General features: G+C 38.9%; 1 protein-coding gene and 1 non-coding gene across 2 annotated transcripts in view; both read left to right on the top strand.

Moving 5' to 3' along the window:
* The window catches only part of RAB3GAP2 (RAB3 GTPase activating non-catalytic protein subunit 2), a 65,067-nt gene that overhangs the window by 26,454 nt on the left and 24,769 nt on the right, over positions 1-13,844 (top strand). The window contains exons 9-19 of the mRNA XM_033099343.1: positions 2,328-2,426; positions 4,942-5,090; positions 5,940-6,019; positions 6,150-6,239; positions 7,169-7,308; positions 9,057-9,273; positions 9,820-9,963; positions 10,199-10,281; positions 10,623-10,687; positions 11,249-11,339; positions 13,371-13,498. Coding sequence (XP_032955234.1) covers positions 2,328-2,426; positions 4,942-5,090; positions 5,940-6,019; positions 6,150-6,239; positions 7,169-7,308; positions 9,057-9,273; positions 9,820-9,963; positions 10,199-10,281; positions 10,623-10,687; positions 11,249-11,339; positions 13,371-13,498 — 1,286 coding nt within the window. The remainder of the gene's footprint in view (positions 1-2,327; positions 2,427-4,941; positions 5,091-5,939; positions 6,020-6,149; positions 6,240-7,168; positions 7,309-9,056; positions 9,274-9,819; positions 9,964-10,198; positions 10,282-10,622; positions 10,688-11,248; positions 11,340-13,370; positions 13,499-13,844) is intronic.
* LOC117018722 (small nucleolar RNA SNORA36 family) lies at positions 4,251-4,382 on the top strand. The gene has a single exon (XR_004422298.1). It is a non-coding gene; the product is annotated as a small nucleolar RNA SNORA36 family (small nucleolar RNA).

The raw sequence follows: 13,844 nt of genomic DNA, 5'->3' as shown, positions 1-13,844 counted from the left end.
GTAATTATTTGGCAAGAAATATCTAACTTCTGATGATGTTTGTCTTATTAAATTTAACCTACTTAGAGAATTAAATATGTCTTCTAAATTAAAAAGGCCTTCCAAACTAGACGTAAGGGGGAAAGCTCGTGGCTGTAGAAGCGGGAGGGCATTGTTGGGTACGCTGCTCAGTAAAGAAAGACCAGGACTGAAAGTGCAATGCCCTTTACAGGCTGCAGACTGTGACCATCACAGAAATAATAGATTTATCCACGAATTCAGCAGTGTCTTGGCCAGTGAAGAGAGAGATTTGCAGCTGTATTGAGAATCAACTTTGGGGCAAGGAGTTTAGTTGCATCTGGCTGAACAACCAGATTTCTCACTAGATCAGCAGCTTTTGGGCCAGTCTGCTGAGATCTTGTGATTCCACATTGCTTCCATTCTCACTGAGGGTAAAGATACTGTCATGTGCAGGGGGAGTTTCCCCCAAGGTGGGCAGGGTGCAGTGAGGAGTCCACGTCAGCTTCTTTCTGCTACCTTGGGACACTTGTGAATGGAGACAAGTGAGAGGCCTAAAGGTAATGGACATGCAGGCAACTGCATTGTTTCCAGATTTGGGGGTGGAAAGGATGCAAATAGAATCAAGAATTCTGATTTTTTGCACCTTTAGTTTCCCTTCTGATGCCATTATATTTTTGGAAGCGGGTATTGTGTGTGTCATCAGATTTAAGAGGCCATTGGTACAAGATTCACTGTTAGTTTATGTACCATTAGGAAGCAGAAATGCTGCCTGTGGAAGACACGCCATGGATTTTAAGATTCCAGTCTTAAAGATGTTAAAATAGAGGGGAAAAAAGCCTTAAAATCAGTGAAAATACCATTACTAGTGCTGACTTCCTCCTTTTTTGGGGGGGTAGAGGGGCCTCAGAGGCCCTAAAACAAAGTTTAACTCTTAAATGATTTAGAGAGCTCCCCGAAGATAGAGGTTAATTAGGATGTTGCTGATTTAAGGTTGTTCATAAAACCAGAACTAAACTGAGACGCAATACAAACTATTTCTTCTCTTGGAAAAATGCAGCATCTTCTATTGCAATAGAATATTTTTCACCATCTTTTTAGCAGATTGATGTGATTGGTAAAATTCTGAAGTCTTGCTTATGTGGTTCTCTAATAGAACATATTTTTCTATTAAGTCAGAATTTGATTTTTTTCTACCTATTTTCATAATTTTTAAAGTTATTTCACTTTAGCCCATTATAAACTTCATTATCTTGGGGACATTTAAAATAGTCACCATTAATATATATATACCCAAAGAGACTGGCAATTTTTTGTAGGTAAGGAAGGATTCTGTCAGTAAAATAAACTAGAAATAGACAACTATGTTATAATTGGTGTAGTCAACCATGTAATTTTTACTATTTTTGAATTCCTGTTTATTTTATTATGTATAAGACCATAAAGCCATTTTGTCTCCTGGGAAGTAAGTACGTAAACCATTTAGTGCCCTCTTCTTGTAAATTGCTCTAAAAAGAATTCTAATTACTTAGCCAAAAATTATTGTGACTTTTTTTTCACAAGATAGGAAAATTCTCTCCTCTTGGCCTTACTATAAAACCAGAAGTGCTTAGAGGATTGTATTTTTCCTTTTTAAAAGTTCTTTTCTTCACTTTCCAGAATAAACTGCCAGAATCCACTGTATTCTAATATATAGCATGAGATTTATTGATAAATAGACCTTGAGCATGAACCGATAGCAAGAGGTGTAACTTGTTTCTCCTTTCGTTCCTCACTCACTAGGTGGAAATACTGAGGGTCATGATCGGCGGTTCATTGATTTTATTTTTCTGGCAATGCTACTGCTGCTAATAGACTGTCGGTCTATCAAGCCTGGCCTTGGTTTGCTTTAGAGACCTTGCTGTGTGTGTGCTGCTGCCAGCGTATCATCCGGTTTTTAGTTTTTCACTGAGGAAGGCACAGCTTGTTGTCCCCAGGATCTTATCCACTGTCTTTCTCAAGGGGGAGAAATCGCTTACTTGGCTTCAATTGCAGTTTGAATTCACCTTGATTTTTAGTAATAGTCTAGACTTTTTAATTATCTTCTCTAACTACTGGAGTGTTCCAAAGTCTCTTGTGGCACCCACCTTTTTTAATGTTTGCATTTTATGTGCATTGTCTTGGCCTGATTAAATCTCACTTTATACCTTGTTTACATTACTTTGTTTCATTGCTATTAGTTGAAATTTTAGAAAAATAAATCAAATTATTACATTTTTTGTGATATTTTCTAAAACTTCGTTTTATCCATTATAGTTAAGTTTGGTTTGTCTCATTTTTATCTTTGACAGCTGCAGCGTCCGGCAATGAGAACATACAACCACCACCGTTAGCTTATAAGAAATGGGGTCTACAAGATATTGACACTATTATTGATCATGTTAGTATTGGTAAGCATCACTAGTTCATTTCTTTCGGCATTTACGCCTTACACTTTTGATTGAAGTATCTCATTGATTAGGAATGTAGGTTTATTCTTATGGGAAAAGAAAATGCATTGCCTTTGGTGAAACACTTGGAAGTCGTTCATACTTACAGATTATCATGGGTTTATGGCTTTAAGACATGGTAACCATTGTAATAATTATGCTCTCTGTAGCAGTACTGTGTACTTTTAGGTCACTCACTCTTGGACCTAATTTTTCTGCACACAGGTTTAATCCACATAATTACCGTACGGGTTAGCCAGTTAAAAATGTAACCTTTAAACCAGCAGGAGACAGATAGAAGCAGATTTATCCTTATAACCGGTGTTTGAAGGCTTCCTGTGTTAGGCATCGGGAATACAGAGATGAAGAGACATGGTCTCTGCTGTCAGGAAGCGTGAGTCTGGTTAGAAGAAACCTGTGACACACAGTATTCAGCGTAAGGATCGTTGTTGCAGACAAGTGGGCCAGGGGAGTGGGAGCAGAGAAGCCCCCAGCTTTGAGCCAGTCAGGGAAGATGAGGGAGGTTGGCTGTAATCAGAGTGAAAGGAGGAGCAGGACTTGACTAAGTGAGCAAGCTCCGGGGAGGCATTCTAGCCACTAGGCCTGAGGGTGGGAGTGCATTGTGTGCTGGGAAAACAGCGGATGCCAAGGAGAACTGGCAAGAGCAAGGCCAAGTATGTAAATTGGAGTCAGATTTTTGAAGGGCCTAGTATACTACGCATAGGAATCGAGATCTTTCTCCTAAACACAGTGAGAGCCATTGAAGAGTTCTGAGCAAAAGAATATTACCTCTTGGCTTGTTAGAAAAATCACTTTGGTGGAAATTTAGAGGTGCGATGTTGGGGTAAAGATTAGAAATAATAGTCTTGGTAGGAAGGGATGGGCTTTTGAATTAAGGTAGTGGTAATGGGGGTAAGAAGGAAATGCTATTTTAAAATACATATATTTTTCTGTTTATCAGTATAATTAAAAGATTCAAATAGTACATAAATATGTACAGAGAAAAGGAAAACTATGTCCCTTAAACTCTGCCATCTAGAGATACTCACCATTGATTTCAGTAAACATCCGTACAGACTTGAGTGTGTGATATGTATGGTTATGTAGAGAGGTTTTCATAAATAGGACTATATCATACCAACTGTTATAGCCCCTTTCTAATCAACATATTTTGAAGAGACTTTCACATCAGTTTTGCTAAATATACAGTTTATCAGAGTCCTAATGGAAGACAGATGGCACCCTGGAAATAGGATCATTGAAAAGAGCTTTATTTGAGAGAGAGTGTTTATAAACATGTGGGACAGGAGAACCACCAGGTTGGTGCTGTGTCTCAGGGCTTGGTAACAGTCCAGCTGTTAGCCATGCTGATGCCTGAAAGGGCTGAGGGCCGGAGCAGTTCCGGCTGGGGCTACTGAGCAGAACCAGCACCATCAGAGCAGCCTGGTGTAGGGTGGAGGCGGTGGAGCTGGAGAGGGAGAAGGTTCGAGACAGTTTGCACTTGCTGAGGGATGGACTTTTGTTCAGTGGTCACAGGGCAGTAGATATCCTGACTTCATTCTGCTTTCTCTCTTTGCTCTCCCGATGGGGCTTCCCATGTCTGACCCAACTGGAAGTCTGCATAATCTACACACACTGGCTGCGGGAGGGCACAGGGAGAAGAGGCAGGTGTCACATCTGTGTTTACTGTTGCACAGTACTGACTGGAGTGCTCTGTACTAAGCACCTTACTGGTCGACGTTCAGTTCATCTTGACTTTTTTGCTGACATAAAAACGCTGCAAAATTCCAAAGTGTTGAGTTCAGTTCAGGGTCACCTCCCTGTTCTGTTCATCAAACTTTGGAGCATTGAAACAGGCTAGGAAAAAGAATTGGATAGAAAATACTACTTTATTCATTTATCTCCCAGCCTACAAAATAAAGTGCAATGAACTTTATGTAAAGGTCTAATTAGTTCGTTCATTCAACAAATAAATGAGCGAGTACCTATTATGTCCCAGGAGCTAGAAACACAAGGCAGACAGGACCCCTGCCCTGAGGAAGCTTACAGTAAACAATTAAACCAAATGAATAAATACAGTAATACCAAAATACTAGTGAGTATTGTGAAAAAAATCAGCAGTTATAATAGAGAGTGAATGAAAAGGGCACAATAGGTAGACTGGTGAGAAAAGGCCTCTCCAGGGTGGTGACATTCAGACCGAGACAGGAAGGATAAGAAGACATGCATGTAGGAGAGCGACCTTGCAAAGGAAGCCCAGAAATAGATGTAATGTTTTATAGCGTAGACGAATTATAGCGGGCAATTTTAATCTTATGAATATGTTATGACATTGATTGTGTAGCTTTAAAAAATGACTTTTGTCTGTGAAACAAAATTAAGCAGTATCTCAGAATGGAATTAAAGTAAACATTTAATGACCTTCAATGACAATGTCATTTCAGTGCATTTGAGTCGTATATTGTTTTATCATCAGGTATTATGACGTTGTCCCCATTTGATCAAATGAAGACTGCCTCCAATATAGGTGGATTTAATGCAACAATTAAAAACAGTCCACCCGCCATGTCTCAATATATCACTGTAGGGTCCAATCCATTTACTGGTTTCTTCTATGCTTTAGAGGTAAGAATTTTATCCTTGATCATAGAGGGCACAAGTGGATTTTTCACCTTGTCTACAGAAGGGCTGGGGTAACTTAGCCTTAGAAAGATGAAGCGGTTTCCATTTCTACGTTTCAGTTTAAGCTCAAATGGATCTCTCAGCTCACTTTCTTCTGAATTCTTTAGATTAACTGCAAAGGTACTAGAGTCAGTGTAAAACAAACAGACTTCTTTGTTTCTGATGCACGAGCTCTTGGACAGTTGAGTTGCCTTTAACTATTGGTGCAAAAGTGAGTTGTCGATGACGTCAGCCACCAGCAGTTTGCGTCAGTGAGGAATTGTGAAGGCAGAACAAGCTGCCAAAGTTGACAGAAGTGGTGAAAATTGTTTCTTAGAATAGGGAGAAGTTAGGTGTTAGATTCGTCAGCTCTTATTTCTCCCTTAAAAAGCTGCCCTCTCAGAATTGTCCAAACTATCTTTTTTCCTTTATGTGTTAAAATACATCAAAGAGCGAGGAGGGGAAGAGTCACTTGTGTACAGGTGGGAAGTTTATAGCCCTGTTTCAGCAATGCCATCTTAATGTCCTAGTTTAAATTTTTTTTAATTAAATTACAATTTAAAGAGGGAAGTCCTAAAGCTAAAATGGACTACTAGTGATTTTTACATTTAAACTATAGTTAATGCTTTTTGGTGATATTGCTACCTCCTAAAATCAAGTTTTTACTGTACCCTCAGAAAGAAGCTGCATATTCCTTGCTAGTCCAGGCTTTACCACGTGTGAAACTTTTAAGAGTAAGCCTTGTTCAGAAAATGTGTTTTGTTCCTTTGTCGGACAAACTAAGTTTTCTCTCTCAAATATTCTGTTTTTCAGGGAAGCACACAACCATTATTATCACACGTTGCACTAGCAGTTGCCAGTAAACTCACTTCTGTTTTATTTAATGCTGCCAGGTAATCACCTAACATTAAAAAAAAAAAAAACATCTAATTTGTATCGAGCTTGGTTTTAGCTTACAATTTGATAGCCTGCCCTTGGGGACTCGGGAAGCCCTGGTTTTATTCTAACGTTCTTCCTTTTCAGCGGTTGGCTTGGTTGGAAAAGTAAGCATGAAGAAGAAGCTGTCCAGAAGCAGAAGCCGAAGGTTGAACCAGCCACACCATTAGCTGTAAGGCAAGTTGGTCGTGCTGTTCTCAAACTGGAGGATGTTTCGAAAAGTACTGTTAAATATATGGTCTTCCAGGGGGGTTAGCTGATCACATGTGTCTTCAAGGGAAATAGAAACCTTCCCCCGCTTTTAGATTGTATTTACCTAAAGAGATGTAATTCATTATCTGTGATTAGAATTTATGGAAGTTTATCTTCTAAGGTTTTTTCATCTTAATTTAAAAATATTATAGCATGTCACATTTTCTAATTTCGCCCAAGAATCTAGAAATAAGCCAGATGGCCCCTGGGCATCCCGAACAGATATAACCAAGTTGAAGCACTTTGTCTCAGGGACTTCTGTCGCAGCGAGCTCTCCTGGTCCTTTGTCAGTACCTCCTGCTTTTCTTTTACTCTCTCAGTCCTGAGAAGATTGATGACTGACCCAGAGCAGTTTAGAGAGAACTTTAGAAGAAGAACATTTCTTGCTTCGGGCTGGTAACAGTGGTGTCAGCAAGATATGCAATCTAGCAAAAAAGGCAACAGCCTAGGAGTAAGGACTTAAAATAGACAAACATGCCTGTGTAGGAGCAAAGTATTCTAAAATTAGTTGGCTGTGAGGGTATTGTTTTCTGACATACCACTTAATCAAGGAAAGATAGTTACAATGTACTTGATAGTCTCTTAAAAATATAAAGTTGTGGATATCTGTATCAAAAACCCATGAAATAAAACACAGGTGTTTTGATTTTATAATGGGAGAAACTTCTGTATGTATTTTGTAGTGCAGAATGTCAGATGTGAATAGTTAATAAATTACCTATTAGTCCATGCAAGGTTCACATTTCTTTGTATGAAAACAGATTCAGCCTATTTCGTTTATGCATTTCATTATTCTGTTACCTGTTTCTGGATTGGAATGTGACTTGAGTTTCTTGTTTTCTTTTAAATATCAGATTTGGACTTCCCGACTCTCGACGCCACGGTGAAAGCATATGTCTGTCTCCGTGTAACACACTGGCCGCAGTGACAGATGATTTTGGCCGAGTTCTTTTATTGGATGTAGCTAGAGGGATTGCAGTACGCATGTGGAAAGGTGCTTCCTTACAACAACCCCCAAGTACAGTTAATCCAGTCGTTGACCAACTTTGTCATCCCTTCGCTTCTGGTCGATAACGCTAGTTAGTCCTTCATGTTTATGGTTTCTTGTTTTCGCATGAACTCGGGTCAGCAACACTAGAGCCAGTAGTCCAGTTGATTTAAGTTTCCTCTAAGTTTCATGAACTCATCGGGACTTTTTTCATCTCTCTTTATGTACTTTCAATTCTCACTGTCATTGTCATTTCCTGAACTCAGTTTCTTGCCCCTGCTACATTCATTCCATTTCAGAAGGCCACGCATGAGTCAGATGATCTCCCCAAATCTAGAATGCCAGGTCTTTCAGGTTTAAGAGGAAAACCCAGCAAAATCCGCCTTTGCTGACTTGCCCTCCATATCCACATGCTTGGGCCAGTTTGCTTAGCTTCTTGGGAACTGTGTCAATTGGCAGTTGCAGTTAGCTGCTAATATCAGAGCCAAGTACAGGACTGATACGAAATCACCATGATACTCCCAGAACCCAGTCTCCTTCCATGTAGCTTCCCCACTCAAGGGTATCTCGTGGTGCAAATGGCTGCTGGAGCTCCAGCCTTCTTCCCTGCATTCCAGGAAGGAAGAAGGGGAAAGGAAGAACTGCCAACTGAGTCAGTCTACTTTGAAGATATTTCCTGAAGTCCCTCCAACCTTTTGCTATAAAACATGATCCAGGGACTTAGTCACATGGTTGTACCTAATTACAAGGAAGACTTGAAAACATGTAGGCAAAGTGTCACGCTGAACAAAATAAAATCTCCTTGACTAAGGAAGAAGTGGAGAATGTATCGTTTGGAGTTGTCTGGGATAGTACATGTTAGCACAGACTGCTGGTTGGAAACCACAAGGATGGGGCAGTCTGGTCTGCACTTAGCAGTGTGAGAAGTCATGGTTTTGAGGATACTACATTCCTCTGGCCCAGACTGAGTCCACTCTCCCTTCTTGCCAAAGATTCTTTCAGTGCTTACCTGCCACATGGTTAAGGGTCTGTAGAAATAGGTGTTTATCCTACAGATACATTATTTCTCCTTGATGTTTACTTTCTGAAATAGTGTCAAGGGTGTGTTCTCAGCAAGACTTTTCCAGAACCTAGAAGACATAGGTGTACCAACCGGTCCAAATCCACTGAGGTGATCTTACTGGCATTGTTGCCTATCTTTCGGCAGCTGGTACAGTCAGTTTTTCTCCCTGTGCTGGGAAGACAGGCATCAGTTACCTGTAACGGGCCACCCTCGAAGACAGTGCCAGCCTCATCCTCTCACATGCAGGCGCTTCCTCCCATCACTGCCCCTGCTTTCCCTCTGCCTGCCTACCACCAATCGCACGGAACCAAGTGGTCTTTTTCTTATATTTTAATTGACTTTTATTTTAAATCTAAAGGGAGAGAGTTTTTTAAAAAGGGAGGGAGGCAAACGGCATCAGGGAAGGGTACTCAGGAGGCTTCTTCAATGATACCGATTTTCTTTTTAAAGGAAAAAAGTGATCTAAAGCAAATGGAGCAAAATGTAAAGATACGAGACTTCATGATTGAGTCCATATTCATTATAATTATTATTTTCAGTTTAAGATATTTCATAATTTAAAAAGAACATAGTTTTATAGTTTTTCTTAAATCCCTCCATCTCCCAGAAGAATATCCCAGAGTGCTTCAGAAGGCTATTATTGAACTTAGATTAATTAACTAATTAGCTTCCCTTTTTGTCTGTTCCCAAGGGTATCGGGACGCACAGATTGGTTGGATCCAAATTGTGGAGGACCTCCACGAAAGAGTCCCAGAAAAGGTGGATCTTTCCCCCTTTGGAAACACTCAGGGTCCCAGTCGAGTAGCTCAGTTCCTTGTGATCTATGCACCACGGAGGGGCATTTTGGAAGTGTGGAGCACACAGCAAGGGCCTCGAGTGGGCGCTTTCAACGTGGGGAAGCACTGCAGGTAAGCCGCGGGCCCGGGCACTCCCTGGTTACGGAAAGGCAGGCTTTGTTCAAGTAAAGCTTTTATTCCATCTGCTTATTCGTGGGCAAGTTGTTTGAGACTTGAAATGCTCTTTATTGTGGTTTTTCCTGCGAGTGCCTGGTGTGTGATTATTTCGTAACATCACATCGAAAAGGCCATGATATGCTACCGAATTAAAGTTAGCTTTGGTGCTGCCATTTGTCCCCACCCCTTACTTACACTGTGGAGGCTCCAAAGGGAAGATGCCTTCCAGTTCCCCTGCTGATGGTCAGTGAGGAGAACGCCTTGTTCCCTATCCCATTCAGGATGGGCCTGTGCTCATTCCATTTTCTGGCACATTTTAACAGGGTAACTACCAGATGAGTCCTGCTTTCCCTCTGTTTCTGGTGTCAGTTCGTATTTATTTGCCTAATTAATGCTCCTGAATAGATAGTAATGTGGGGGTCCCTAGCTATCATAAAAGCACCCTTTTGGCGTGTCTCCTTTCTCTAATGTCTGTACCGTATTGGTATGTGGTTTCCTCAGGCTGCTGTATCCCGGCTATAAAATAATGGGCTTAAATAACGTCACCAGTCAGAGCTGGCAGCCACAGACTCACCAGATCTGTCTTGTCGATCCCGTGTCTGGAAGTGTGAAAACAGTGATCGTTCCTTTCCATTTAGCACTGAGGTAAGATTTACCGAGTGTCTGCTCACGGAGGTCGTTCTGCTAACTTCTCCAAGTCCCTTAGTTTGCTATTTGTTTTGCTTTGTTTTCTAGTTATTGTTTTTTTTTCCCCTCATTAGACTGATACCTTTAAATTTAAATAGGAAGAATAAAAAGGACAAAATAGAAGTTGGAGTGTCAGAATTAGAAGGAAACCAATTTCACCCTCTGTAAGAACATGTTGTGTTTATTGTTTTAGTGATAAGAAGAGTGAGCGAGCCAAAGACCTGCACTTAGTGAAGAAATTAGCAGCCTTACTGAAAACAAAATCTCCCAATGTGGGTAGGTATCCTTTAATAAAAATAACAAAGCCTATTGCTATGTCATTTTCAAATTAATAGACTATTCCAAATGGCGCAGTCAAAATACTTCAGTGCATGTATGAGCTATGGCAGCTCCTTTCCAGAATGAGGTGAGGTGCAAATAATCACGTGTACTTCTAAATGGAATTGCTCTGTCGCATTGAAGCGTGCCACCTAGAGGTATTAACAGTTGTTACAATAACGTGAGAGAACCCAGAAATCTTTTAAACCGGTAGTACAAAAATATGCATTTTTCCTTCAGAATAAAGTTTTGCTCTAATAAAAGTGAAAAATTTGCTTTGGTTCATTTTCTCTTTCTAGATTTGGTTGAAACAGAAATAAAGGAATTAATTCTCGATATTAAGTACCCTGCAACCAAAAAACAAGTAAGTGTATATAATACATGAACTTTCCTGCTGAGTAGCTATTACATCTCTCTCTTAAGAAAAATCTGTATTTTTCTCATTTCCCTGCAAACATGACAGGCTCATTTCTTCTTTTCATGTTTTTATTCATGTTCATGCTTTTTTATATTCCCATGTAGAAGTTCCTGTTGTTGGTTTTTTCCTTTCTTTTTTAAAAATAAGATACTGTCACCATAGACCCAAGTGCATGTGTTTATACACACACATCCATCCGTAACATATATTCAGATTAAAGAATAGTATTATATAAGATGAACACATGTGGATAACTACCCTTGCCTTCTGGTGGTTTCATCCTGTCTGGACGTTTTGTCATTAACACCATATTTGGCATGAAATGGAATGGATTACATTTACTTGTCATGCAAGTGTAATTCTCAGGTACGCATACGAACACATCTTGAAATGGAGCTTCCCTTTGAAATGTAGGGTAGTGAAAGTGTAGGCATTAATGTCAAATTTCAAAAACAAAATCATTGCCTTCTAATTACTAGAATTGCTTAATCAATATCTTTCTTCTAGGCTTTGGAAAGCATTTTGGCAAGTGAACGATTACCATTTTCCTGCCTTAGAAACATCACTCAGACTCTAATGGACACTTTAAAAAATCAAGGTAATAGGTTTGTGCTGAGAGGGCTGTGCTCTCACTTCAGATTTTATAACTCCTGATTGTAGAAAGCTATTCACTGCGTATGATACATCATGCTACTTTAATGTGAAAATAATGTGTACAAGGTAAAAGGGAACTCATTTCATACCTTTAGTATTTGGGGGTTTTTTTACTCCCTGTTCATTGTATACAGTTGATCTTTATCTGAGCTTTCTCTGAATATGTAATATTTCTTACTGTCAATATTTTTCTTTTGAATCCCTGTACTGTGAGGAAAGCTACCGGTACAGATAGAATGGTGAGAAGTGATTATTCTGACGCAGTTGGAGAACATTTGAAAGCCATTGGCATTAGGGGAAGTTAGTTGGTGGTATGCAGAAACAACCAGGTTTTCTTGCTGTGTTGCGTTTTATTCATGGGAGGAGAGATTTTTGTAGATGCGGCATTCTGTAAGTAACGATGTTTTGACCAAGATCATTATAAAAATATTGATAATCAGAAACTGTGATTTCTGATTTGTGACTTGATTAATGTTTATGTATGGAGTCCACGTCTTCTCACCCATTCCCTCATAAGCAGAGTTAGGACTTCCAGAATCACAGACTGCGATTACATTATTGGTTCTGAATTTTCTGGTTGTTTTTTACTGTTCAGAATTTATTCATCTGAAAAGAATTACATCTGTAATTGTGGGGTTGTAACTCCATACTCTGTCCAGCTGAGCTAGCAAAATTCCATTTATTCTGACTTCCTAACATTAGTTAAATTGTAGTGTATAGGGTACCGACTTCCTTTTTTTGCTTGTCATGTTACTTATATAAAGCCAGCTGTATACTAATTATATTTAAGCCAACTTACAATGGCTTAATTAACAAATCACGGGATGCCCTTTCAAGACTTTCAGCATCCTAATTTTGAGAGTCTTTTTTCAACACATGTAAAGCTGACTTTTGATAAACAGTGAACTCCTTTAGTGCAGAGAACTTGTGAGAAATACCCCTTTTAAAAAGTACGAGTGGTGGGAGCAAAAGGCAGATTTTTGATCCTTTGGCTCAGCCAACCCCCAAATAAAAACCGACAAAGACAAATCAAGAAAATAAAAAGTATGGTACACATATAAAGCCCCCTCCCACACACACACATCCTACAAAGCTTTAACAAAATATCAACATTTATTAAGTCAAAAATTATCTTGCACTGGGCTGGGAGTAAACCAAACACCACTGTTGGAGTTCTGTAAAATCATCACTAGTTACAAGTTCTACTCATAAATGAGAGTCCTAAAAATGTCCAGTGTTTAGTATGCTAAGCTTTATTATGGGTATAACAACTTAGACAATATTCCAGGTTACTGTATCCTAAATAAGAGTTCTTAGGAGTTTTCCGTGTCTGCCTTTTAAAAGAATAAGTATTTGTTTTATATTAGATATAAATATTTAAATTATCATACAGCCATGTATCACATAGAGAGTATTTTTCCAGCATTTATCTTGAAAAAACCTGATTGATAGGATATTAAGTGGAATTCTACTTTTGGTCTCTTTTCTACCCTTTTTTGAGGATCCATCTGTCACAATCCACTGTTTTGGGTTGAATTATAATATCTGAGCACCGTTCTAATAAGAAGAGCCAGGGAGCTTTCTTTATATTTTGTCTTCAGTGTGTGAGCCTGACAGGCGGCATATGAATTATGGGGTGAGGGAGAATGTTTTCAAAGCTGTTTCCAGATCATTTATTTACATTTGAGTATTAGACTAAGATATTTGTCCTTTCTTTTTTCTTCTTCATTTTTTTCTTTTTTTTTTTGTTTGATCCCTATTCTTAAAGCAGCTTATTTCATTTAACAAGTTAGATATTTTGCCATGATAGAAAAATCCTTTGCCTTATTTATCTGCTGTAGCGTAAGCATCCCAAAATTCAATAAAATAGAGCATCTGGGAATTATGTAATATTAAGAGGTTTAATGAAAGAAAAGTCTTTCTATGAGTCTGTTAAATGTATCTCTTTAATGTGCTTTTTCCTTCTGCCTTTTAGAACTTGAGTCTGTTGACGAAGGACTGCTACAGTTTTGTGCCAATAAATTGAAATTACTCCATCTTTATGAATCTGCCAGTCAGTTAAATTCCGTTGATTTTCAGTTAGACACACCTTTCTCTGATAATGTGAGTCATCCTTTTATACAAAATAATTGCTCTGTTTATGTTTAATTTTTTAAATTGGTGGTAAAGAGTAGAAAGTCAAGAATTTTTATGAACTGCGAAGGTGTATTTTCTTTACAAGATCTCCTGTTGGCTCTCTCTGCCTTGCAGCTAAATTTATATTATTTATGCTGGAATATTAAATTTCATGTTAATCCACTGAGACCACCCTCGAAGCATTTGGTTTTGCTCAGTTTGTTTTTTGAGGTTACTTCTTACAATACACTTCTGGACAAGGTTTGGCAATTAAAATATATTCAGTTTACTGAAATTGTAAAACTTTAATTTTTTTTTTTAAGGAAAACAAAAA

This window comes from Rhinolophus ferrumequinum, chromosome 27, assembly GCF_004115265.2.
Source record: "Rhinolophus ferrumequinum isolate MPI-CBG mRhiFer1 chromosome 27, mRhiFer1_v1.p, whole genome shotgun sequence".
NCBI classification, from domain to species: Eukaryota; Metazoa; Chordata; class Mammalia; order Chiroptera; family Rhinolophidae; genus Rhinolophus; species Rhinolophus ferrumequinum.
This window is presented reverse-complemented; position numbering and strand designations above follow the sequence as displayed.